Source organism: Callospermophilus lateralis, chromosome 1 (genome assembly GCF_048772815.1).
Source record: "Callospermophilus lateralis isolate mCalLat2 chromosome 1, mCalLat2.hap1, whole genome shotgun sequence".
NCBI classification, from domain to species: domain Eukaryota; kingdom Metazoa; phylum Chordata; class Mammalia; order Rodentia; family Sciuridae; genus Callospermophilus; species Callospermophilus lateralis.
Window position 1 is genome coordinate 219,524,889 of NC_135305.1, and position 27,669 is coordinate 219,552,557.

The 27,669-nt window shown below is 39.0% G+C and overlaps 1 protein-coding gene across 4 annotated transcripts in view; it reads right to left on the bottom strand.

Moving 5' to 3' along the window:
• Hnrnpm (heterogeneous nuclear ribonucleoprotein M) overlaps nt 1-27,669 on the bottom strand; it is a 42,968-nt gene that overhangs the window by 14,929 nt on the left and 370 nt on the right. The window contains exons 2-11 of one of the 4 annotated variants that reach the window (XM_076849693.2): nt 16,406-16,575; nt 9,153-9,205; nt 8,227-8,234; nt 8,048-8,141; nt 6,410-6,448; nt 6,257-6,292; nt 5,449-5,602; nt 4,568-4,617; nt 3,492-3,552; nt 489-590 (exon numbers count right to left, since the gene is read on the bottom strand). In XM_076849693.2, the coding sequence (XP_076705808.1) occupies nt 489-590; nt 3,492-3,552; nt 4,568-4,617; nt 5,449-5,602; nt 6,257-6,292; nt 6,410-6,448; nt 8,048-8,141; nt 8,227-8,234; nt 9,153-9,205; nt 16,406-16,575 (767 nt within the window). Of the gene's footprint in view, nt 1-488; nt 591-3,491; nt 3,553-4,567; nt 4,618-5,448; nt 5,603-6,256; nt 6,449-8,047; nt 8,142-8,226; nt 9,107-9,152; nt 9,206-16,405; nt 16,576-27,669 lie in introns of those variants that run through there. The other 3 variants (XM_076849683.2, XM_076849673.2, XM_076849662.1) reach the window with 3 other exon arrangements.

Sequence of the window (27,669 nt, forward strand, 5' to 3'; positions counted from 1 at the left end):
GACAGTGTGACCTTGGGCAAGACCAATTAACTCTCTGACTTGCCTCCTTTTATCAAATGGCATAACTATCTCAGCTCAGAAAGTCATTATGAGGATAAAATGAAAGGGTATGAAAATTAAAATCGCTTTTTTTTTTAAAAAAAGGATTCAACTCATTAAAAAAAAAAAAAAAACACTGCTTATCAATATTACTTATCAAAACAAAGCTTAGAGGGGCTGGAGTTGTGGCTCAGGGGCAGAGCGCCTGCCTTGCACATGTGAGGCACTGGGTTTGATCCTCAGCACCACATAAAAATTAATGAAATAAAGATATTGTGTCCATGTATAACTACAAAATATTAAAAAAAAAAAAAAAAGCTTAGATGTAACGAGGGAATCTTGTACTGATTAAATCTTTATTCCATTCGAAATACTTATCCAAATAATTAACTTCAATAATTTTAACTTTCCCCCCAAAATCCCCAATCAAGGTACACTGTAATTCTCACCTGCAGGCCCTATGTTTCCCATTCCAATGCCTTTGTTCAGGTGATTGGCATCAATAGGCTGCCCTCCTGGTCCTAACCCCATGCCAATACCACCAAGTCCATCTGGAAGGAAAAAAGAAAATCAGAAGCATACATTACCCTTCTTAGCAGAACTTGACCCTCAAAGACAAGAGTCTGTGTGTTATAGCTGCCCCGTTCCCTCCCCTGACCCCAAGCAAAGTCAATAGTTGATTCAGATTTCAATACTGGTACACTCCCTTTTATTTTGCAGTACTGGTAACTGAACCTAGGGGTGCTCCACCACTGGGCTACATACCCTCCAGCCTTTTTATCCATTTTTTTTTTGAGACAGATTCTTGCTAAGTTCCAGGCTGGCCTAGAACTTGTGATCCTACTGCCTCAGCTCCATAAATTGCTGGGGTTTCAAGTGTACACCAATATGACCAAATACTGCCCTTTATTAAGACATAGCTATTTATATGTGATCAGATTGGAGTATATGGTGTGTACTACATGACAAAAGCAGCTAAAAAAAAAAAAATCAATTTTACTTCAAAGCTGCCAGGAGCAATTAACAATATACAGTAAGAATCTTGAGCACCTATCTGTTTGCCTACACCACGAGTTGAGAAAACTTTCATCAAAACTAGGTGCAGTGGGGTACGCCTGTAATCTCAGTTACTTGGGGACTGAGGAAGGAGGACAACAAGTCTTGAGACCAATCTAGGCAACTTAGCAAGACACTGTCTCAAAATAAAATAAAAAGGCTAGGAATGTAGCTCAGTGATAGAGCATGCATGTGCCCCACGTTCAATCTCCAATACCAAAAATGAAATTTAAAAAGTAACTCAAGAAATCAGGTGGCAAGCAGCACAAATATTGGTGCCAACACTTGCCTTCTGACCTGGCAGCCCAAAGAACTCTCATGAGAAAACCAATTTACACACTGTGCCACACTAGAAACCTGGGTAGTTTAATAACAATGAGGCTAGTATATTCAAGAAACCTATCTCCCTGCCCACTAAGCTTCCGAACTCGAAATGCAATCTACCCTAAACTCCATGCCCCACAAGCACAAACAAGGACACAAAGAATACAGAGTGATCTATGGAAACAGTCAAAAGAACTGACACCTATATAATGCACTGCATAACCACAGTCTGAGGCTTAAACTGAGATTGAGGGGAAAAAAAAAAATACCTTCCACAAGTTCCCAGGCATTTAATCTGATTAACATCCTTGTTTTTAATTGCATAGCAACAACAGCAAGAAATCACCAAGTTTACTTATTCCCAAAGCAATTAGGCTTTGAAGCTGACCATCTGAACTGTGCTTAGAGACCAAGAGCCAGGAATAATGGGCTCCCTATGGCCCCATGTGCCTGTTCATCTTCCTCCTCCTCCAGGCACAAAAGTCAACAAAAGCAGGGCAAGTGATCATTTACTTGGAAGAGGGTGTGTTGAGACATGGAAATGTGGTCCCTCTCTAAATAATGGTGCCATTCAACAGATTAAGCCAATATCCTATTTACTTTTGGTACTATGGACGGAACTCAGGGCCACACACATGCTCGGCACACTACCACTGAGTATACCCCCAACCCTAATCTCCTATTCTTTATTGGTAATATTTTATGTGTGTGTGTGGTAGCCCAGGGCCTCCTAGGCAAGTATCAGAGAGCTACATCCCCAGTCCTAATCTCCTATTCTTTAAGCCACCAACTTTGCTCAAGATCTACCTCTAGCTGGCTGTAGTAGTGCAGCAACTCAAGAGGCTGAGGCAGGAGGATCTCCAAGTTCAAGTCCTGCCTTAGCAATTTAGGGAGACCCTGTCTCAAAATAAAAAGAGTTGGGGATATACCTCAGTGGTAGCCAGTCTCCGGGTTCAACCCCCAGTAGTCCCCAACCCCACACACAAAAGTGCATTATGCTCCACTATTCAGAGCTGGTGCTCTATTTAAGCTCCTATTCAATCTCCATCAGAAAGGAATGTGGCTAGAGCTACTGCTGCAGACCATCAGTGCTCACTAACTCTCCTAGACAGACAGCCCCCTGTCCACCTGTGGGATTGCTGTTCTCCCTAGCATAGCACACAGGTCTCATACCTACCACCAACCTTGCCATTGGCTATCCCTGCCTGTACTACCAACTCCCCAAGATCTCATGCTGCCACAGGCCCTCACTCCCACTATAGTCAGTGCTCAGACTCCCACTTGTTAGAACACCATGCTGATAAGCACCACTCAACCACACCCAATCACTTGCCTTCCTTGAGATTTTCACCTAGATGTTGCAAACAGCCAATTACTTTTTTATTATTCATAAAAATTACATGGTTGGTTATCTTTACACCTATAGAATTCAAGGATTTGGGGCATATTCAGAGCTATGCAACCATGGCTGTCATTTAATTTCAAAACATTTTCATCATTCCAAAAGAAACTCCATCCCCAGTAAGAATCACTCCTCACTTAATCCTCCCCAGCCCCAGCACCACTAATATACTTCATGCCTTCATGGAATTTGCTATTCTATGCATTTCCTATAGATGGCAATCAAAATTCATCCATGCTCTTATTAGTATTCCCTTCCTTTTTATGGCAAATGTTTCAACATATAAATTTACTATATTTCACTTACATATTTATCATCTAACAGGTCACATCCTGACTTTTTTTTAGTCAACTGCTGGGCCATATGGTATTTTGGGTAAAAATACAACCAATGTATTTTGACCCTTGGTACAACCTGGCTTTAATTCCCTTTGCAGATTCTGCGCGGGACACTTTCAAAATGCCCATTACGTTTGTCTTTTATATCTTGGCAGCCTGCTTTACCACAAAAATCATCCTAACAACCCCTTCTTAGGTTGTGAATTCTCTGCTCATATCTCACTCTGAAAAATCTATAGAAAAGAACTGATCAAGAGAGCTCCAGACTAACCTGACAAGTTCAAGTGTAATTGTAGCATAGTTTTCTGATTAGTATTAACTGAAATACTTACGGGGAAGTTGCTGTGGACGTTCAGGAGGGAAAAAGTCTCCCTTTGGTAAGGCCCTTTCATCCTGAAAGAGAGAAAAATTAATATATCTCAGTATACACTGAAGTACGGTTTACAACAGCAAAAGAGGAAACAATTTGTGTTGTCACAGAACTGGTTAAATAAATTATGGTATTTTTTTATGCCATGAAATACTATGCAAGGGTGGAAAGACACATGGGAGCATGCCTGTCACCTTGTGTGGTAAAAACACATAAGTGTATTATTAGAGGTAGGGATGGGGTGACCAGGCCCCTGGGCAAGAAATACAAGTGAAACTCTCACACAATCTTTTCATGCCTTTTGACCTTTGAGTCTGTGAATCCATTATTCAAAAAACTAAAGTAAACGTTTAAAGAAACTAAAACTTTGTTTTACAGTTCCTTATCTTCTTCCTATTGAGTACTAAACTAGATTGCCCTCAGCACATAGTGGTCATGTTTGTATAAACTATTATCTTTGGCACTGCCACAGCAGGACCAACGTTTATTAGGACTTAAATACTCCACAGATCTTTAAAAGCTGTCTGAATCAGGACTGAGGATGTGGCTCAAGCGGTAGCGCCCTCGCCTGGCATGCATATGGTCCGGGTTCCATCCTCAGCACCACATACAAAACAAAGATGTTGTGTCCACCGAAAACTAAAAAGTAAATATTAAATTTCTCAAAAAAAAAAAGAAAAAAAAAGTTTCTGAATCAAAGTCAATTATGTTCACAAATACAATGTTAATCAAACATTATACTTTGAAAACTAGGAATCCACATATATAACCATTCTTTGAAAATGATCACTTGCTCATTCAGCATACTCAATTGACTTCCTGAACATGCCAATAACAGCCAACTATGGAAAGAAGAAAAACCTAGAAACAAGAGCTGCGTGAGCAAAGGGTTTTTGTCTGTAATAAATGTGTTTAACCTACTATATACCCTGTTAAGTTTAAATTAATCTGTTGTTTAGTACAGGGATTGTATGCACACTCAATGCCACATTTTCACTAGATTTAAATTATTGTTAGAGAAAGATTTTATTAACTTACCATTTTGACGTGCATTGGTCTATCAAAGAGCAGTTGGCCGTTAAACATAGCTGATGTTAAAATTAAGGCTATTTCTTACAATTGTAAAACTGCACAACAAGAGAAATACAAAAGAAAAAATACTACACTGCTACTGATCTAAGTGGTGAAGTTACAAGCAATTTCAATTCTTAATTATGTTTCAGCATTTGCTTCTACAGTAAGCATAAGAGAAACAAAGAAAGCTTGAGGGAAGAAGAATTTAAAGCTTCGGCTCACTCCTTAGGTGCGAAGCTTCATTCAAAACCTTACACTTTTTACCAAAGTTCCTCGTAAGCAGTCGCATCACAGTTTTCTATACAGATCCAATGGGCCAGATGAACTACCTTTCTGAAGTACCATGGTTTTTGGGTGAGATACTCAGTGACAGTCTGGCCCGAGTTTAATGACTGCAATCATCTGTGGCACTTACCGTCATGATTTTTAAAAATGTAACTCTAGTGTGAGCCCAGAGTCCGGAAGAAGTTTTTCTTCCAAAATGATGTCTGTCCACTGGAGAGACAAGGTCCTATAAGCACATTATATATAAATAGAAACCCCATTTTCTCTCTAGAGGTGTATTTTCTGGGCATCTCCATTCAAACCCAGATTCCTCTAAGAAGCAAACATTAGAAAAAAAAAATTCACAGACACAATTTACATTCTAACCTCCTGTTCTATCCACACACTATGGAACCAATTCAGCCTGAAAACTTTCAAAATTTCACAGTAATACATTCCCTCTAGTTATACAGAAAAATATGAACACAGTTTATCTCTTCTTTACACAAAACTATAATTTACTGCCTAACAGTGCTGTGGCCACCCTGTTCACCATAAGCTGAATTCCTGCAGAAGGATACATATAGCTTGCACAGCTTCGATGGACTGTTCAAATGTCACAGTGCCTATTCCACGACTTTTCCCATCTTTATCCTCCAGAATGTCTGCTCGAACCACCACACCAGCCATACTAAAAACTTCCTTCAGTTTCTTCCAGCCAACTTTATAATCCAGCTAATCAAGAGAAGGGGGTAATTAAAACCTTAATATAAACATCTTAAAAAGGAACATTTTTTACTACATGAATGAGAAATGCTTTAGTTGGAAACAAGCATCAGACAATATCACAAAAACTAATCTGATTGCATTGGCCATTTTTCAAACAGGATTACAAAGCTTGGCCTTAACTATGCTATTTACTATCTCTTTTCTTGGGAGGAATAGCCTAAATAAGTTCCCTCATACTTTCCAAAGTAACACTTATTTTCTGAACATTAACCCTCCCCCCAAAAGGCTGACCACTGCCCACCGCCCACAATCCACTTTTTTCTAATACTTTTCCTTGCAGATGACAAAGGTATCGCTATTCACCCCAGACGTGACACAAAGAGGCAGGTGTTAGTATACTGTCTCGGCTCACTCCTTCCCTGCACTGAAACTGCACAAAGGAAACCCAACAAGAATGCAGACCCAGCTGCCACTTTTGTAAACACCTGCAAACCTAAGCAAGCTCAGCCCCAATGGGACCATGGTCCAGCTGGTGACTTAACACAATGGTCACTAAGGTACAAAGTCCAACCCCCAACCTGGTTTTTAAATAAAGTAAGAAGATTGAGTTAATAAAATTCTGTACACTTTTTACTCTAGACAACGTATGCATATACTTACATTTGCTACAAATACTGTGCTTCCAAGTCTTCCAGCCTGTAATGCATGGATAATCTCATTTGGGATGTTAGGATTATTTAGGATACTGGGTGGGATATTAATCATTCCTGGGCCACCTGGTCCCATACCCATCCCACCAGTCGTAGCCATCACCTTTTGCATTGCTCTCCTGGCATGTTCACCATCAGGATCCTGAAACAAGCACAGAAGTGTTACACTGAACCAACCCAGTGACGATTAGAACCATTGACGATTGCACCATAACTGAGACTGCCAAAAGAGATTAAAAAGCTGCTGGAATTCATTTCTCAAACCTACTATCAAGAAATTAAAATGAACTAAATAAAGTGATCCAGCTAAGGAAACAAGAGAGGAAGAAAGGCACAAAATTCAGTACTGAAAATACTGCTTTCAAATTAACTAAATAAAAAACAAAAGACAGAAATGACATGATCAGCTGACCTGATGCAGAACTTCCAGACTGCAGGAAGATCTTCATGGGCTTAGTATGATTGACTCTTACTAATTAATTCCTTGGGGTTTGTGTAATTTCTGTAAAATCTATCAATAATTTTTTTTTCCCCAAAAAAGTTTGAAAAGTATAGTTCTATATCCCCAGGTGCCCAACCTCTCAAGTGCTTTAAGCGATGAACTTCAGTATGTAAAGTTTAAACCATATTAATAGCACTCAGAACAGATTTATGAAGTATTGATATGGACACAGTTTTTTAACTCTCTGTGTTATGTTCCACCATCAACATACAAAAGACCTTAAAAAAACCCAACCATGCTTTCCTCCCTAAGTTCTTAATGTACTGCTTCTCCTTCCCAAGAGGCAAAAAGAAGTCATGGGGTGATTTAATCACCAACGAAATATACCTCTTCCTAGAGGAAAAAAGAAAGATATTTAGTAAAGTAAGACACAAAAGAGGATTTGAATAATGACAAGCTAACTTTAAAAAAGAAAATAGGGAAAAGAAAAAGAAGAAGAAAGGGAGCCAGGTGTGGTGGTGCACACCTGTAATCCCAGCTACATGGGAGCCTGAAGCAGGAGGCTTTCAAGTTGAAGGCCAGCCTGAGAAACTGAGTCCTATCTCAAAAAAAAAAAAGAAAAAAGAAAAACTAGGATGTAGCTCAGTGGTAAAGCAACCCTGGGTTCAATCCCCAACAAAGAAACAAAGAAAAATGAAAATAAAAAGAAAAAAGAAAAACAGAAAAAGAAAGGGCAATTTAGGGGTACTGCTTAGTAGTAGTGCACCTGCCTAGTATGCACAAGGCCCTGGGTTCCACCTCTGGTGCCATACATGGAAGAGAAGAAAGAAAAGGAGAAGCAGGAGAAGAATGCTGTATAACAGCATTCAGACTGATAGATGTAATAGTCTCTTACAACACAGATGTAACAGTCTCTTATACGAGCCCAATTAAAAAAACAAGACTAAGCTTAAGTGTTCCCAAGACAACCCCACCAAAGGAAAGCAGTCAGCTTAGGCCACTTGGGATCTGCTTGGCTGCTATTCCAAAGTTCTTATAAGAGTGATGGCTGAAGCTGTGATTAACTCTCTTTATTAAAACAACAGGTTGGTCTGCACTATAACATGCAGTCAAGGACTACTCTTGTATTCTCACTCTAAACAGGACACTCAAAAATTACACGCAGTATCCACAGCTTATCAAGAGCTTACTTTTGGCTGGAGGTGTATGTAGCTCAAGTGGTAGAGCACTTGCCTAGCAAGCACCGGGCCCTGGGTTCCATGCCCAGCACAAAGAAAGAAAGGAAAAGGAAGAGCTTACTTCTTTGACTTTCAGTGGTCTTCCACTCAGACTATGCTTGTTTAGAACTTCAGCAGCTTTTTTCATACTCTCTTCCATCTTGAATTCAACAACGCTACAAAGAGTCAAAAGGAAATAAGTGAAACCAGTCCTACAACTTGGAAGGATCTAATGCCAATAAGTAACTAGACAATACTTACGCACATCCCTTTGGATGAAGCCACAGATCAGTCAGAAGAGCAAGGAAAGGCGAAGAAAAAAAAAGAAATAGTAAATATCAATGACAGTTATAGACAAATTTTAAAATATGATTTATGTAACAAGGTTAGTTTTTTTTTAATTAACCTGTCTAAGGGGAAGCTGACAGAAATGCCTTGCCTATTAGCCTTCCTTATTAAAAGCTCCTTAATATTTCCTTTTCCTACACATTACCAGCATTGCACTATAGTTGCTGAAGTTATAATGAGCAGACCTAAATTCAGGTTCTCCAAGAAATCACACAAACTTTAGATCTGCTTCCCTCTATACTCAATCAATTCCTTATCATACTCCTACTAAATCCGTCCCTTCCATAAATTAAGCCCATCCTTTTGATTATTCTAAGCCATTCTATTGCACAACAGAAAATAGTTTATGTTCTCATTAAACTAGGCCAATTTGGAACGTTCAGGTTTATAGTATTTGGTTTACAATTTACTGGCACAAAGGCAACTTTTCGGAATCTTTGGTTCACACAACTTTCAAATTCAGCAAACAACCAAGAATAACATTTTCTAGACAAGAACACACGTTTTACATTATTATACCACCGCTAAAATTCCATGCATAATTCACACACAGCCAATTCCTCTGTTAACAAAGAGACAATGCTGCTATTGGTCCCCAGTTATCCAAATTGGGCATCCAAACAGAATACCAAAAAGCTCTTTGGCCAGCCATTTGGAAAAGCGGGACAGGACTCCCATTTGCAAACCCCCTCCCACCCAACTGGAGTGTTGGCAAAATCAAACATAGCTACTATAACATGAGCACTCACTGCCTTCCTGATTTCATTCGAGTCCACGCCACCATACAATTACATTTGTCATGTAGTAAATCCACAGAAGAAATTCTCTCAGACACTTACCCTTGACTTTCCTTCAGCGTCCATTAAGAGCTCCACGTATGTTACCTCACCAACTACAAATCAGTTTCCAGACGACACATAAACCAAGGGAGAAAAGCCAAGAAAACAATGGGAATTTAGAACAATCATCAGCAACCTTGTATGGAGCCTCTGCCTTATAAGAAAGCCCAGAAACACTCCATATTCTCTAAGCCACCAAACTAGGCATTACAGGTGTGCAGTAAAAGTAGGTGAAAACTCATTAACAATATGTCCTTGATTTTCCTCCCACCACAAACAAGCTACTTCCACAGATTTCAATTATCTATTTCCCTTCCTGGAATACTCATTCATGACTAGAGGCAATCCAAATCTATAGGAAAGAAGTCTGCATGATTAACTTTTTTGGGGGAGAGAGGAAGTTTTATACATACACTCTTACTAGTGAAAGCAGATAAACAATCCACAGGTTGCAATGCCACTGCACTGAGCTCAAATGCTGTATATACAAGGACGCTCAAAGACACACACACACACAGCCCCAAGGTCAGCTTCATGAGTGGCAACCTGTGTAATCATAGAGACCTGTGCTTGTTTTAATATTTTCAGAGCTACCATGAGATAATTAATTTGTTAACAAGAGGCCTCTCATTTTTATTTTGCATCGGGCCCCACCAATTCTGTAGCTGGTCCTATACACAAAGCTAGGCTCCACAATTTAGAATATACAATCGTAAAATAAAGAGCAGCATCTGGATTCTCTTCATAAAATAAGAGCAGCATCTGGATTCTCTTCAGTGAATTAAGTCAGGCTTTAATCTTGCTGCTTTCTAAACCTCCCAATGAAAGGACACAAATTCAAATTTAGGGCTCAGTTGGCAACTAAACAGTTAAACAAATTCATGATTCTAAGCTACACAAAGGGTAAAAGATCAAAGCATTTCAAAAGTTTTGGCAGATTTTCCTCAAGGTTTGGATTGCCAATTCATGACCACCATGACCAGATATTAGAATCCATCAAGAAAACCACCAAAATGGCTGCTGAACTTAAAGATGGCACACAAAAACAAATCTAAAGCTCTAACTTGGAGAAACAATCTCTAAGCAGGCTCTTCAAAGTTAAGAAAGGGCTTTTGCTCTCAGAAATCTTTTCTTAAGGATTTTTGATGTTAAAGCATTCTCCAATTCACTTCAGTTCATTTAGCAGTACAAGGGTAAAATTAACCCACTCAGTGCCCTTGAAAGGTCCAGACTATTACAACTCCTTTGTTCGAAGGATATTAAAATTATAAAAGATTTCACATTACTATAGCAAGGAAAGATTTTATTGAAAAGCAAAATTATTTCAAAAATAAAATTAACATTTTGAAGGGCATATTTACTTATGGATTTGCAACATGGTTTAAGGCAAGGTGGCAATGTTCAAAGTTTAAGTCTACAGCCTCTTTCCTTGTCCTTTCCTGAAATACTATAAAACTACCATTTTGCACAAAAAAGGAAGGCGAATCAGTGCAAAGAAATGAAGAAATAGGTGGGACCAGTATAGTTAACTTTTGGAGTTTATACTCCAATGGGCAACTAAAAACTGATCACAGCCAAAGGATAGTCCTATATCCTGGCTTTATTTTAAACTTATAAGTAAAGCAGTTCCAAAAATGGTGTGGCCATTCCTGAGGCCATGTTAGCCATCTGTTTCAACAGTAGCAGTCATTCAAGGACCAAGAGCCCTTGCTTCCACTTTGATGAAAATGCCAAGTAGTGTCAAAACAGTAAAGAGATACCCCAGGTTTATTTCCTACCAGCTAAGACTACCACCTAATAACCTTTAAAAATTAAAAAATTAAAAAATCACAACATCTAATTCAAGACAGCTGTAACCATGTTATCAGAACTCAAATACTGCTGCACTTGAAGTTCCCAGCCTGTGTCCATAAAGACACTTTTATCAAAAAGTTGTTATTACAACCTAGAAAACAAGCAAGTCCAAACCAAACTTTTTTCCACAGTCATAATCATTTTAACAAAATACCAGGTTTAGAAATTACAACTTTTTCCACTTAACATTGTAGTGATAGCACACACCCAACTTTTAATCCTTTGCACTAAAAATTTACTTATTTACTTTTTTTCCTCCATATGTTACAGCTGTGGCTCCAGCATGAGTCCTACTGTCCTTGAACATCAGTAGTAATAACCATGTTCCAAATTCATAACATTCCAATCCCTACCCTGAGAGACTTCATCAGTTGAGCCTTTTGGGATCTGTAATTGTTTCCAAATCATACTTCCCCCTACAGGAAGATAATCATGAAGCCTTTAAAAGACCACTTGTCTTTTAGCTCTACAATACTCAAAAGACTCCTTTAATACAACCATCCACAAGAATTTAAAGGCATAGTCTGGTCCATTCCATGACATGAAGTTTTAAAAGAGTGAACCATTCAGAGCAGATCACACAGACAGGTAGTAGCACCAATCTCACAGAAGTGGAACTTGAAGTTATAAAAGAGGAAACTGCTGCTCCCCTCCCCTTCTGAATATGGATGGAATCCATGATAGTTGAGAATAGGCTGCTAAGACAAATTCAATTGCAACTGCAAACACCAAAACATCTAAATGAAAAAACTAAGACAAAATTTTAACGCCAAATGTTAACCTCTACCTTCATTAAAAAATGCCCCAATAAACCATTCTAACCAACATTTAAGTGGGTTTATAAAAGTACTGCCCCCAAAATGAGATGTATCACAAGTAGATAAGCAACCCAAAATGAACTCTACTACTGTGATTCACTCTTGTACAATTTTTTATCATAATGAGCATTTGTTTTTGTGCTCCCATTTATTGCTCAAATCTGAAAGAGATAAATAATAGAAGAAATACAGAGGCCAAAAACTTCACTGAAGAGAATTCATATATGTGGTAAGGCCTTCTCCATCTTTGTTTTACTTGGTGCTAGTGATAAAGCCCACAGCCTCATACATACTAAGCACCTACTCTATCACTAAGTTGCACCCTGATCCCCAAGGCAGAGGCATGTTGTCAAACTTCCTTTCCTTAATAGTGGACAACTCTCATGTAGTCACACTAAGTGAGAATAAAATGCACATTTTATTTTGAAAAGCTTTTCTTTGATATAACAAAGAATCTGAAACATAGCAAAATAATTATTTTACACAATTACTTCTTGACTTATATAAGTCAGAAGATGACTAAGCCCGTACTTGTTCCCAATTCATGGTAATAACAGAAGAGTATGACCTCCAACTAGGCCAAAGATCAAAGTAAGCCACACAGGCTGCTCTGCTGGAGATCAACTTCAGTATTCATACATATGAATGCTTTAGCATAATGGGCCTTTCTGAAGTGCAGGCTGAATTTCCAACAAAGGAAAATATGAAGAAGCATGTAGACTGGGTAAGGATTTATTTAAACTGAAATGAAGTTCTGCCTCACAGACCTAAAAAAGCAGATTACCTTTAGGAGCCAGTGGAGGCTTTCTATTAGACTACATTTGCCCTCTGGGCCTCAGTTTAATTGTCAGCTAGAATCTGAAATTTACTTAAAGTGATGCAGTACGTAATAACAGAAGGATTAAGTGCTTAAAGAAATCTTTGCTTACATAAGTTAAATTGACTGCTGCTAAACTTGGGATTGATCTGAAAGTAAACTACATCATTGACCTTCCTTTCTTCCTCAAACTGGGCTCTGTATTTACTCAGCACTACTTGAGATGCAGCTGCCCCACCTAGAGGCTCTCTGGTTAGGACAGGAAAACAAGCAGCCCAGACTGGGCCTTCCTTTATCCACAAAGGAACCCACTAACTTAACACAACATTAAGTTTAAAGTGTCTAAGATCATTTTTTGCTCTCAGAAATCTTGATTGCTTTCTGCCCAGTCCTTATGGTTAAATGCTTTAAGTCATGTATTCCATTATCAGTCATGATGTAACTGGGTAGCTGTGGACTGTTAAAGGCACTTTCAAAGATAGTCTGGCAAACTCCAATTCAAATTTCATAACACTGGTTGGTTCTCAATTCTTTTTCAATCCAGCAACTCCAGTGTTCACAGCAGCCATTTGTTCCACAATATCTGCCTTAAAAATACGCAAGGGGGCTGTAGATGTGGCTCAAGTGGTAGCACGCTCGCCTAGCATGCATGAGGTGCTGGGTTCGATTTTCAGCACCATATAAAAATAAAAAATAAGGATATTGTGTCCACCTAAAACTAAAAAAATATGTATTAAAAAATATATATGCATGGTCCAAAGGAAAGACAATAGAAATCTCCCCTTTGTTTCATCAGGACACCTGCAGCAGGAAGGGGAAGGCAGGAAGCAGGTGCTTAGAGCAAGAGCAATCTCAAAAACAGTGTCTAACCTACATCTCTCTGATTGCTAGGACAGAAGGGGGTTTGAACAAAACAGCAGCCTGGCTCAAGACAAAAAAGCTCTGACACATTTTCCCTTTAAAATCGGCAATGCTGATTTTTCACGACAAGACCACCAAATAAGCTTGTAAACAAAAATGTTTACAAGACCAGCTCACATAATATCTCAGATTATTAACAGAATCTCCTAGAATGCATCTAAAAGCTAAAATTAAACAAAGAAGGTTTAAAAGAAGGAAAAGATCAGGAATCAGGGACTGGTACACAAGATAATTTCATGCACAATTACCCTGAGAAAAGCTCCCCTCTTGCCAAAGCTACTACTTTAGTTCTGAGACCTGCAATTAGACACTGCTGCAATGACAGAAAATTCAAGTAGAGGACAACTAATTCTAGCTCTTATTTCACTAGTTTCTCAAAATAATAGGACTAAGATTTTATCAGAAATGAACTCTACGGACTGAAAAGTGGTTTTACTCTTTTAGGGTGAAAGTGCCTCTATTTGCCATTTTCCCTGTGTTAAGTCTTCAAAAATCTGACAACTGGGCTGGGGATGTGGCTCAAGTGGTAGCGCGCTCACCTGGCATGTGTGCGGCCCCGGGTTCGATTCTCAGCACCACATACCAACAAAGATGTTGGGTCCACCGAGAACTAAAAAATAAATATTAAAAAATTCTCTCTCTCTCTCCCTCCTCTCTCTCTCTCTTTAAAAAAAAAAAAAAAAAAAAATCTGACAACTTATTGCCAACAGCTTTAAAATAACTATTGAGACTTAGTTTTGATATACAAAGACATGAATAAAAGTGTATTTTTAAAATTTCATAATGGAAAGAATGAGGACATTTCTTAAGGAGTCAAATGTAAGTAAACACCATTTCTTTAGGTTTCATATACTGAAAATGAGCATTATTACAAAGTTACCTTTCTCTTATGAATCACTTTACCCACAATCCAATACTGCTAATAATTTAATTAAATGGCTAAGTAATTAACCAATACAGGGGAGCTCTAAACAAGAACATTTTAAGGTTCATTAAAAATGACGGATTTACTGCACACCTGTAATTCAAATTACACCACCAAAAATACACTGAAAAGGGCTGAGCCCAGGCATTCATAGCAGTATGCCAGGAGAATATGAGAACCAGTTTGGAAGTATCCAAATCAACCACCAGGCTGGCTCCACAATTAATACAGTGCAAAATAGTAAATTGAGGTGAACTGCTTCTACATCCAGAAACGTCATGGCTGCTGCTGCTGCTACCAGCTTTAAGGCTTCCAAAACTGAATTACTGAATGGTAAAGCAGTAAAAATGTCACCTACTTTATCCATCATGTCCCAAAACTGGTTCACACACTCCTAAAAATGAAAAAATAATTTGGCCTGCAATCTCTTACAAAATTCTAACAATTGCATTTTCAAAGCCACATTCCTGGTTCTTGGAACTACTATACCTTATTATCAATGGAAATAGCAATTCAGAGGTTCAACCAAATCACAAGAACACAAATTTGGGGGTTATTCCAAGAACTAATTCGAATAAGACCCAACTGTACTGTACAGAAATTCTATTGAAGCAGCAGTCCCAAAAACCAAGAACACTGCATCTGGGATGCCACATGACACGTCCTTCAGACAAAAGAAACTTCACTCTTGCCCTAGGAGTATTGGCAGGAATGATTTGGCTGATCAAGTCAGGAAAACAAATCTCACACCAAACATTTTTCCATCATCTGTATTATCTGGAGAAATACCACATGGGAGCAGCACACATGACTATACAGAGAGGTTCACGGTGCCTAGTGCTTCTTGCATGTCATGGTCAAAATAAGTGATGGGATAATGATGGCAGTGGCCATTCAGAGTTTTAAAACCTAATGCAGGGAGCACCAGTACACATACCAAAATGGCCTATCCAAGTGGCATCTTTGTCACTGAAATTTTCATCATTTGACAAATCAAGCCCACATCTCTCTTCATGATGAATGCTCCAGAAAACCGATACCTTTCAGTCCTTCAAAAAGACTCCATGAAGGGTGATTTGATTCTAGGGTTCCCTTGGGGGGAGAAGGGAGCTCAAGGCATCATACAAATTTTTCTCTATCAACAGTTTTGTCTAAATCAGGGCAAAGCGATCTCTTTAGTCTTCAGTGCCACCAGAAGGGCCAAGAATGAGGAAAGTAAGGAAGACAATAGCAGAACAGGAGTGAAGGAGAGGAGGACACATGTAGTGTATATGGGGGTGAGACAGAGGACCTTGGGGCAGCCTCCTCAGATCTCCTGGTGGCAGCAGAACTCGGTTGCTTCCCATTTCTAGGCTAAAATTTGGATACCTGAGCTCAGATAATGTACATCTTTCGAGGCACATTACTAAGCAAATATTTTATTTTGAGCTCTCCAACTGCCAATCTGTTGTATTTTTCCCAAAGCAGGAAAACAGAAACTAGTATTTTACAGTTTGGAATCTAAACAGCATACATTTCAGCTACCAAAATTTGAACCCAAGAGGACATCCACAAAATTTAAACAAACTACCTTCCTGCCAGACTTAAAAAAAAAAAATTAAAAAGATAAAAATCTTCCCCAAATAATGAAGAATTCGATGAATTACCTTAAAACAAAAAGGCCCCCCTCAAGCCTAATCAAAGCCCTACTAACCATATCAAGCCACTAAAATCATTTATGGGCCAAGGGACCATACAAGCCACTCTGCTTGACATAGGCAAGATCACAATAAAAAGTGGAATGGGGTTAACTCTAAGCTTGGACAGAACACACACTCTTCCCAGAGCAGCTTCCACTGACAAAAATTAACCAAGGAATTAGCCACACAGAAGATGACACACCAACCTTCTTACCCTACTCAACCACCAGTACCATTACCTTTTTCTTTAACCAGGTCTTTAAGTGACTGCCATTTTACATCAAAAGGTATGTTTGTGATGAAGGCTCTGTATCTTTTAGTTGGATTGGCATATGGCTCAAAGCGATTGCCTCCTCTTTTTATGTTTTTCTCCTTTCTCTTTTCATTCTGAGTAGGTCGTTCTCCTTCACTGAATTCAAAAGAGAAAAAACACAAAGGGTTTATGTTAGCATAAGGTGAGAGCCAATATTTGATTTGATAGGTTTACAATTCCACACAAAATGAATACTGGATTTAGAAACCTAAAGTGTTCCACAGGGCAGATAGTTGCAGTAGTGTGTTCTTAAAACCCACCTATTATCAAAACATTCCCCAGAAAAATGCACTTTCCTAGGCTTATGAATGCTCCTATGGCTGTAACACAGCAAAGTAAGGCCAACTACCTGCCCAAGGTGTGTTAATTCCAAGACAGAAACAAAAGGGAAGATTAATAAAATTTCATGGAACGGAAATACAAGACGGTGCACAAAGTCCCAAGCAATTTTCACTTCTTGAAAGTCTTTCATTACTGGGGGTTTGGTGGATAAAATGGTGTAGCCACTAGGAAAAACAATTTGGTGATTATTCAAAATTAGACAAAAAAAATTACCATAACCCAGTGGTTCTACTCCTAAGTACATACCTCCCAAAATTTAAAAGCAGGAATTCAAGATATTTGTACACCAAAGTTCTTAGCACCATTATACATAAAGGCTTCACATAACCAAAGTGTTCACCAACAGGTAAATGGAATAAACATAATGTGGCACATCCATGCAGTGAAATTTTCCAAAAGGAACTAAGTTCTGACACATGCTACATGGATGAACCTCAGGACATGATGTTAAGTGAAATAAGCCAGACAAAAAAGGACAAACACTGTATGATTTACTTATATGAGATAACTAGAATAAGCAGATTTATAGAGACAGAAAGGAAAAACAGATAACCAGGGTCTAGTGTTTAGTAGAATGGGAAGTTACCATATTTAAGGTGTAGAATTTGGGATGATAAAAGTTCTGAGAATAGACAAGTCTTTTTTTTTTTTTAAATTGTATATGGGTATATGGACACAATGCCTTTGTGTTTATGTGGTGCTAGGATTGAACCCAGTGCCTCACAGGCACTAAGCAAGCACTGAGCTATCACTCCAGTCCTGAATAGACAGTCTTGATGGCTGCACCACACCGCACTTAACTATTTATTTAACAGTGGTTAAAAATGGTATATTTAATACAAAACCAAAGATGTGTAGCTTAGTGGTGGAACAAGTGCCAAAAAAGGGGGGGGGGGCATTCTCTATTCAATTCTACTACTTTGAAGCTAGGAAACTGAAGCTGAGCAACTCTTGTAGACAGGAGACAGTGCAAACAATCCTACCTTCCACAAAGAAGGGTGGATGCTTTTTTGATTTAGCTTTCCCTGTAAAACTCTTTACCTTTGTTAATCTTCCCTTCTTTTTGCCTGTTTGTCTTGGGACTAAAGCATGTGTCTTCCATGCTTTAACATTTCATCTCTAAGCGCTACCAATAATAATTTTGGTTGAGTGGGACATGAACAGATTTCAAAGAAAAAAAGTTAAAAAAAAAAAAAAAAAAAAAAAAACACATACATTTCCAAAGCACAGCATGGGCCATCAGTCAGGAAACCACTGTGTATAGAATCACAGCTAAATGAGCTGTTCTCTCAGATGCCTGCTCAAATTCAGCCCCCCATAACTATATGGAGACTGACAAGTGGGGAGCAGCAGCTTTGTAGAGTTCCTGTGTAGAGTTCCTCAGGGCACTAAGTCTTTCTCGCACTTTTTGCTTCCTGAGCCTTAGGCTTTCCACCAGTGAGAACACCAGTGACTTCCAAACCATAGGTTCTAGCATTAAAAAAAAATAGAAAACAAAAACGCCAAGACTATGGTATTGATGACTCGTACAACTACCTTTATTTAATTAAAGGGCTGATCTTTATTCTGGGATCTGGCTTCCTCTTGAGGGAGAATGCTATTCAAACACCAGATGGTACCTGAAGGACTTTCTTTTAATGTACTTAAAGCTAATTTTTTATAGTCCCCAAAATCATCTTTACTGGTCCTCCACATGCAAACACTAGAGTGACAAATAGTATAGCAGTGAAGGTATACTATAACTGTGACCTATACCCTACTTGATAAAAGGTTAAACTAAGGAAAGCAGGGATGGGAATTTGGCTCAGTGGTAGAGCACTTCCCTAGCATACATAAAGCCATGGGTTCAATACCAGCACCATATTAATAATTTAAAAAAAAAAAACTATATAAGGAAAGCAGCCTCCTTGGTGATCTGAGCTATCTGCAGGCTTCTCTTCAAACAGGCTAGCAGATGGGGTATGTTATAACCATTTTGACCCCCCAATTCACAGAATTCTTCACTCAGTCTACCTGAGCTCACAACAGATCTCTGCTTAGGGTGGCTAAACATCACAAAGAGAACCCACAACTGTCACAAAAGCCCACCTGTCTACTCTGTCAAGTCCTGCACCAATCTGCCAAACAGAAAATATCCGCCAAAGAGTTTCTTCCTCCTTCCTGGCAGATAAGTGTTAAAAATCATAAAACATAGACGAATCAACATGCCACGGTCCACCAAAAGGTCTGGGGATGAAAATGTTTTGATAATATTGTTTTCTTTTTAAATACTTAGATTTACATTAAAAAATTATTTTGAACCAGGAGCAGTGGTGCATGCCTGTAATCCCAGTAGCTCAGGAGGCTGACACAGGATAATCACAGGTTCAAAGCCAGCCTCAGCAACAGAGAGGCACTAAGCAACTCAGTGAGACCCTGTCTCTAAATTAAATACAAAATAGGGCTGGGGATGTGGCTCAGTGGTGAGTGTCCTTGACTTCAATCTCCAGTATTCAAAAAAAAAAAAAAATTGACACAGAAATAGTTTGTTTTCATACTCCTCACCTGTTAATTTCAAACAAATAAATAAATAAATAAATAAAGTCACAGTACTGAACAAAATGTCTAGCCCACATTCTGCTGATCCACAAATGGCAAAGAATAACTACCCAATCTCACCAGAAGCTAGGTATTTGTTTTAGGGTTAATCCATATCACATGGTTCAACACTGAGAAAGCAGCTCACTGCAAACAAATCCTGCTCTGGCTAATCATTTCCTCTGTCCATGAGGTTTCCTCATAAGAACTTTCTCTTGTCACTTCCAGCTTTTAAAAAAAAATTAACCATTCTGAATATCTAATGATCACCATCAATTGTATTCTTTGCAGAAAGAAAAAAGGACCCTCAAAGAAATTTCACTCAAGACATGTTCGGATATAGAGGATGTTGATAGTGATAGTCTGAAAAGTTCATTTTTAAATGTCCAATCCTATTTTCTCACTTATCTTCAGAATAAAATGAGGAAAATATTTCTATCCCTAAAATATATACATTTAATTTAAGGCTTTTTAGAATGACATTTTTAGACAGACTATAATTTGATATTGATAAAAACAAATTGCTTTACACCTAAAATATTTGGAGTATCATAGACATTTAAAATGAGGTTTGTGCCAAGCATGGTGGCACACACCTGTAATCCCAGTGGCTTGGGAGGCTGAGGCAGAAGGATTTTGAGTTCAAAGACCCTGTCTCTAAATAAAATACAAAATAGGGCTGGGATATGGCTCAATGATTGAGTGCCCCTGAGTTCAATCCCTATAAACCATCTGCTCCCCCAAAAAAAGGTTTGTGAGGAATCTGTAGCCTTGGGTTTTATCCCAAAAATTGCAAAAAATAAAGTTCTACCCATACTCTATACCTCAGCATCATACACAAAACCAAACTTAAAATAGGTAAATCTAAAAAAGTGATAAATCAGCCTTTAAAATAAGTCATGCCACAAACTATAAGACCCTTATCAAAATGTACAAAAATAAAAATATAAAATGTAAATTAAAAATGCAAATTTTAAAAAAAGAAAATACTTGCAAAGTCAGTATTTGGACAAAGGTGTTATATCCAAAATATACAAAGAACACCTCAAAACTCAAACATAAAAACACAATTTTTAAAATGGACACAAGTTCTGAAGACAGTTCTCCAAAGATATATGGATGGCAAATAAGCACATGCAAAGAAATCCAACATCACCAGTCATAGGGAAATGCAAAATAAAGCCAGATACCACTACACATCTGTCAAAAGAGCTAACATTAAAAAGAGTAGGGGGGGGGCCCAAGGGTTGTGGCTCAGCAGTAGAGCCCATGCCTAGCACATGCAAGGCGCTGAGTTCAAACCTCAACATCACATATAAATAAATAAATAAATAAAATGTATTCTGTCCAACTACAACTAAAAATATTTTAAAAAAGAAAAAGAACATCCAAGCCAGGTATGGTGGTACATGCCTGCAATCCCGGCAACTCAGGAAGTTGAGGCAGGAGGACTGCAAGTTGGGAGGTCAGCCTTAGCAACTTAGCAAGGACCTATCTTCAAAGTAAAAAAATAAATAAAAAAAAAAAGGACTGGGGATGTAGCTCAGAGGTTAAATCCCCTATATCAAAAAACTAAATAAAAAATAAATTCATACCAAACAATAAAAAGGATATGGAGGAACTGGTAAGAATGTAATAGCATAAGCACTCTGGCAAAGTTTGGTACTACCTTAAAAAAGAATTGCACTTCAACTAGACCCAATCACCCACAATTAACTACTTACCCAAGACAAAACATACAGCCATACCAAAATCTGTACTCAAATATTCACAGCAGCATTATTTTTAATATCCCCAAGCTGGAAATTCAAATATCTAACAGGTAAATAAACAAACTGTAGTATAGCTATATAACAAAAAGTAATAAACTACATGCAATTAGAGATGAATCTCAAAAGTAATTATCCTCAAAGAAGCCAAACCCCCAGAAGAGTACTACTGTGATTCAACATGAGAAAATCATACATGGCAAACTAATCTGTAGAGTATTTTTTAACCTCAGCACTACTGACACTATGAGCCAGATACTCCTTTGTTGCAGAGGGTTGTCCGGAGCATTGCAGGATGTTTACCAGCATCTACAGCCTCTACTCAATACCCTAAATCATGAAGGTGAAGATAAAAAAAAAAAAAAGTCTCTTAAGACACTTCCAAACCTCCCAGAGGCATGGGAGGGTCATCCCCAGAGAACACTGTACACTGATAGAAAGTTGATCAAGGGTTGCCTAGGGGTAGGAGAGAAGGGGGCAGGGAAGGGTTGTTGGAAGGATAGGATTACAAACTGGCAATTACAGATGGGCAAGAAGATACTTGTGCAAAATATGGATACATTCATGTTGATTTCAGAGAAGAATCCACACAAGCTAATAGTTATCAAACTGTACATTTTAAATATGCGTAAATCATTGCATCAATTATAAAATAGACTTATACTTCCTATTATGTTTGCTGTATTTCAATACTAATCCTAGTAACCTGACTTCGTAACTTCAACATAGAGGAACAAAATTTGTAATCTTTCAATAGGCAGATCTACTTAAACCAGCTAAATTTTTTTTTACCAATACTGTATTTGCCAACTGGCTCTTAATTCCAATTTGCCAATGAAAACTAGATTCTGGCACCCAATTATCAATCCAAAGTTCTAAACAGACACAGTCAAATAAAAATGCTGACACTCTATCAAATTGTTATTTAATAATATGCTGATAAACAAAGTCTAAAATATCTTTTAAGTATGTCCTGAACCATTAAAATAAGCCTAATTATATATAGTATGGTTTTGGAATAATTTCACTGACTGGTTTCCTTGAAAACTCACCTTTATCTAATCACTGTTCCAACATACTAGAATTGTATAATACATAAAGATCACAACTAATAAAGTTTTGCGTGCCTACTCCACAAAGGACTGCTATATTTACTGCACTAAAGCAATGATTTATCATGTATAATATGTACTCTCATTACTTGTAGTTTCTCAATCAAGGAACGTATAGTTTGAAAGATCATCTCCACAATACCCTGAAATTCTGATCACATCTTCTGAAGGGCAAAATCCTTCCTCTCCACTTAAGAACCATTCCTTATGTTAAGTGATTCTTCACAGAAATCCTTTAAACCCTGAGTTCTTATAATGCATGTAAGATGTAGAGAGCATTTCAAGATTCAGGTCCACCATTTACCTACCCATGTGACTCAACTCTTTACCTATCTGGTTCTTTTTCTTATATTTTTTTAGTTGTAGTTGGACACAATATCTTTATTTTATTTATTTTTTTCAACGTGGTGCTGAGGATCAAATGCAGGGCCTCACACGTGCTAGGCGAGCGCTCCACTGCTGAGCCACAACCCCAGCCCCAGCCCTTGGTTCTTTACCAGCAAAACCAGCATAACCTGTATCCATGGTAGCTCACAAAAGTGCTATGAGAATCAATAAAGAACAGCCCAACAAAAGGCAGAACTGGTAAATGTTTAAAGCAAAATACCTAAAGAGCAGTACTGCAGATGACATATGTCAAGGTCTTTACCCCAATGTATCTGTGTCTTTTACTTGGCCTCAATTCTCTTATCCATAAATGAAGGTTACTCCCTAACAAGTTAAAAGGAAAGACTTGGCACACAGTAACTGTTGCAATAACAAAATTACCTACCAATAATTTTCTTGAGGGTTAAGGAAGGGAATGGAAGACTCAAGCTTCAGATTCTGTTACAGTAACTAAAAGTAGATTAATAAAGCTCTTGTGTGCCATTTGTGAAAACTCATTGAGCTGTTCTTTTATAACTGGTGCACATTTCTATATGTACGCTATACCTTTATAAAAGGTTATTCAAAGGGGGGGGGGGGCAGGAAGGGAATAGATTCTAATGTTGCATCTACTGATACCAACCAGAGTCCTGGCTGAGGAAACCTAGATATTGAACCCATTGCAAATTACCAAAGGGAAACTCTGCTTTTAATCCTATGACTGCAAATCATTATAATTTGAAAGTCCATTTGAGAAACATCCTCCCTACGATAAAAAGCAAGCTAGTATTTGCAGGCTATTATTCCCAGCAATGAATAAAATCAAAAGACAAAGTGAAACTCTGGAAACACGCATTCAAATAATCCAAAACTCCCATTCTAAACCAGAACACTCTGATATACTTCAAAATTTCTTGTCCCAACCAGGCACGGTGGTTCACACCTATAATCCCAGCAACTTGGGAGGCTGAGCCAGCCTCAGCATCTTAGCCAGGCCTTAAGCAACTCAGCAAGACCTTGTCTCTAAATAAAATATAAATGGCTGGGGATGTCGCTCAGTAGTTAAATGTCCCTGGATTCAATTCCCAGTACAGAAAAAAATTCCTTGTCCCAACCCAGTCATACCCATAATCTCAGCAATTCTGGGGTGGTAAGGAAGAAAATCACAACTTCAAGATCTGCATGGGCAATTTAGCAAAACCCCCTATTAAAATTAAAAATGGTTGGGAAACCAGCTCAACAGTCGAAAAGCCCCTGGTTTCAATCAAATGCCACAAAAAAAAAAAAATCATTTTCACCAAGTATACAATCATTTTTTCAAAAAAAAATTTTTAAGTTGTCGATGGACATAATATCTTTGTTTTGTTTATTTATTTTTATGCTTGTTAGGCAATTACAACCCCAGCCCTACAATCACTTTTTTAAAGTAGTCAACATTACAAAGGATAAAGAATCTGGGTTAAATAAAACAATTCAAATGTCTGTTAAGTGGTAGTATTAAGGAAGCAGCAGAGAACTTAATGTCAAAATGGTCTCACCTACAGTCTCTGGTCAACTTGTTTTCTTAATTGTTTAAAAAAAAAAAGTTCTCCCACTGGGGGGTAGAGTGCTTGCCTAGTAAACTCAAGGCTTTGGGTTGATCCCTAGCACCACAAAAACAAACAAAAGCTTTCTCAATGTAGAATAGAATTAACACCAACAGCACCTCCTCAGAAATCTATGCTAAATATTAATGCTTATTTTTAAAACAACTACTCCACATAATACGAGGAAGGACTAGGGAAGAATAGAGGTACTTTGGATCAGACAGAGGGGAGTGAAGGGAAGGGAGGTAGTACAGGGGTAAGAATAATAGAATGGGGGCTCGGTTTGTGTCTCAGTGGTAGAGCTCTTGCCTAGCATGTGTGAGGCACTGGGTTCGACTCTCAGCACCACATAAAAAAAAATAAATAAAGATATTGTGTTCATCTATAGCCAAAAATATAAAAAAAAAAAAAAAAAGAATAATAGAATGAATTGTACATTATTACCCTATGTGCACATGTGATTACACAACTGGTGTACTCTACATCATGTACCACCAGAAGAATGAGAAGTTACATTTCACTTATGTATGATATGTCAAAATGCATTCTATTGTCATTGATAACTGTTTAGAACAAGTAAAAAATAAAGAATAAAAAAACTATTCAATCAGGAAGGGAAGCAGGTCCAGTCACTGACATTAAATACTATATATAACCTTTAACTGAAAAAAAAAAGTGGGGGCTGGGGATGTGGCTCAAGCGGTAGCGCGCTCGCCTGGCATGCGTGCAGCCCGGGTTCGATCCTCTGCACCACATACAAACAAAGATGTTGTGTCCACCGAAAACTAAGAAATAAATAAATATTTTAAAAAAACTAAACCATATTACTTATTTCCCCCCTATATAATCTAATTCTAAATCCTGACTCTAAATAGAACACATCTTGCATGGCACAGTGGCACACTCCTGTAATCCCAGCAGCTCCGGAGGCTGAGGCAGGAAAATTCCAAATTCAAAGCTAGTCTCAGCAACTTCACAAGTCCTAAAGCAACTCAGCAAGACCCTGTCTCTAAAATAAAAAAAGGGCTGAGAATGTGGGTCACTGGTTAAGCACCACTGGTCAACCTCTGGTACCAAAATAAATAAATAGGACACATATCTCACATGCTTCAAAACACAATTTACTACCAGGGTCCTCTATCAAGCTTGTTGACTGCCTTTCTGGTCTATAGCACATCCCTCTACTGGTGCAGAGGTAAGTCAAAAGAGCAGCTTCTATTTTCCTCCCATCTCTTAAAGGCTTTCAAAGTAAAAATCCCAATTCCTTAGCTTACAATTCAGTGTCCACCAGATGGCCCTCAGTGCTCCAACCTTCTGCCATAACTTCAGTTTTTAAAAAATAAAGTATAAAGTAGAGAGTTGGGAGTATGAGTGCCCATTTAGCAAGCATGACGCCCTGGATTCAACCCCTAACACCATTAAAAAATTATTCTTAAAAATAAAGCACATAGGGGCTAGGGATGTGGCTCAAGCGGTAGCGCGCTCGACTGGCATGCGTGCGGCCCGGGGTTCGATCCTCAGCACCACATACAAAGATGTTGTGTACGCCAAAAACTGAAAAATATTGAAATTCCCTCTCTCTCTCTCTCTCCCTCCCTCTCTTTTTAAAAAAATAAAAAGTAAAACACATAGAGGTTGGGGATTTAGCTCAGTGGCAGAGTACTTGCCTAGCACTCACAAGGCCCAGAGTTCTGTCCTCAGCCCTGAAAAAATAAAATAAAGCACAGAGCCAAATCCCTGGTCTTTGCTCAACGGTCTTCTCTGCCTCTCTTTAATCATTTTTTTTCTCTTCCTGGGGAAGGACATCAGGCTCCCAAAGGTGGGGAGGGTTCCTTCATGCTCCTCACTGATCATCTTCTAACAGTCTAATTACTATACTACAAAAATGTCAATTCTTAGGCTGGGGTTCGGCTCAGTGATAGTGCACTTGCCTCACATGTTTGAGGCACTGGGTTGGTTTCTCAGCTCCGCAAATAAATGAATAAAGTAAAGGTCTATCAACAATTTTTAAAAGTTTATTAAAAAAAGGTCAATCTGCATAACACCTCTGGATATGGGCCTCTAAAGAGTTTAATTTCAACAACTTTTGTCATGCCAGATGTGGGGGTGATGCAAGCCTGTAATCCCCGTGATTGGGGAGGCTAAGGCAAGATGGTAAATTTGAAGCCAAACTCAGCAACTTAGTGGGACCCCTGTCTCAAAATTAAAAATAAAAAGGACTTGGGATGTAGCTCAGAGGGAAAGGGGAGAAAGTTGAAAGAAAGGAATGCATGGCTATTCAGCTTCCAAAATAAAGTGCTGGGAATATATACGTTTTTCTCTAGATTTCTACAGGACCAGTTAACCATAGTATAATTATTCTGTTTCTGCCCATCATTCTTTCTCACCAAAGAGAAAGAATCTGGATTTTTCTCCAGATTTATATGGTGAATGCTCACTAAGTGCTTAATTACATTCACTTTTGATCCTCCTAAACTCATTAAGCCTCACAGGTCAAAAAGTGGAGGAAAGACAAATTCATAGAGAAACAAAATAGGCATTATCAGGGACAGTGTGGAAGGGGGAGGGGAATATTGTGTTAGTGTTTTATGGCTACATTTATATTTGGGATGATGAGAAAGTTCTGGATTCAGTGGAAGTTGCACAACATCACAAATGTACTCAACTCCACTGAAATGCACACCTGAAAATGGTGAAAACAGCAAATCTTATAAATGGCGGAAATGGAAATCCAATGGGTGCTTAAGTCCTCCCCATCCTCCACGTTTGTCAAGTGATTGTAATCTGAATGAGTGCGTTTCATCGGGGCACAGGTTGATGCTCTACTCCTTTAAAGAAACTTCGGAAAAACAAGGATTCTAAACAATCCCGAAATAGGACTCGAAAAGGTGACGAGAGTCTAGAAGTGGGCGATTCCCCACTAAAACGGACCATTTTCCCCTGAAACACCAAAGAGGTTTCTCTCCCGCTTTTTGCTGGTTTCTACTAATACCTACTGCGCACCTGGGGAGAAGGCGCGCAGAGCGGTGGCGGCGGCCTCCAGCCGAAGCCAGAGCCAGTTCCGAGGGACTCTGCCCGCCGGGCTGGGAACCCGGTCTGCGAGCTGGGGTGGGGGGGGCAAGAGCTGGCCCCAGCCGCGCGGCCCTTGGCGACACCTCCCCGGCTCGGCTGCCGTTTACCGGGAATGACCGCGCGAGGCCCTGCGCGCGCACTCCCTCCCCTCCCCCACTTCACGGGTAGGGAAACTGAGACCCGGGGTGGAGCGGCGGGGTGGGGGTAAAACCACGAGTCCAAGGTCACCAACAGGCGGGCGTCGCAGCAGGCCTCGGACTCCGCGCTTCTCCGGCTCCGGGGCCCGCGCCATCACGCCCGCGCGCAGCGACCCGGCCTGAGGCCTCGCTAGCGACGTAGGACCCGGCCCGGGGAACGGCAGGAGTG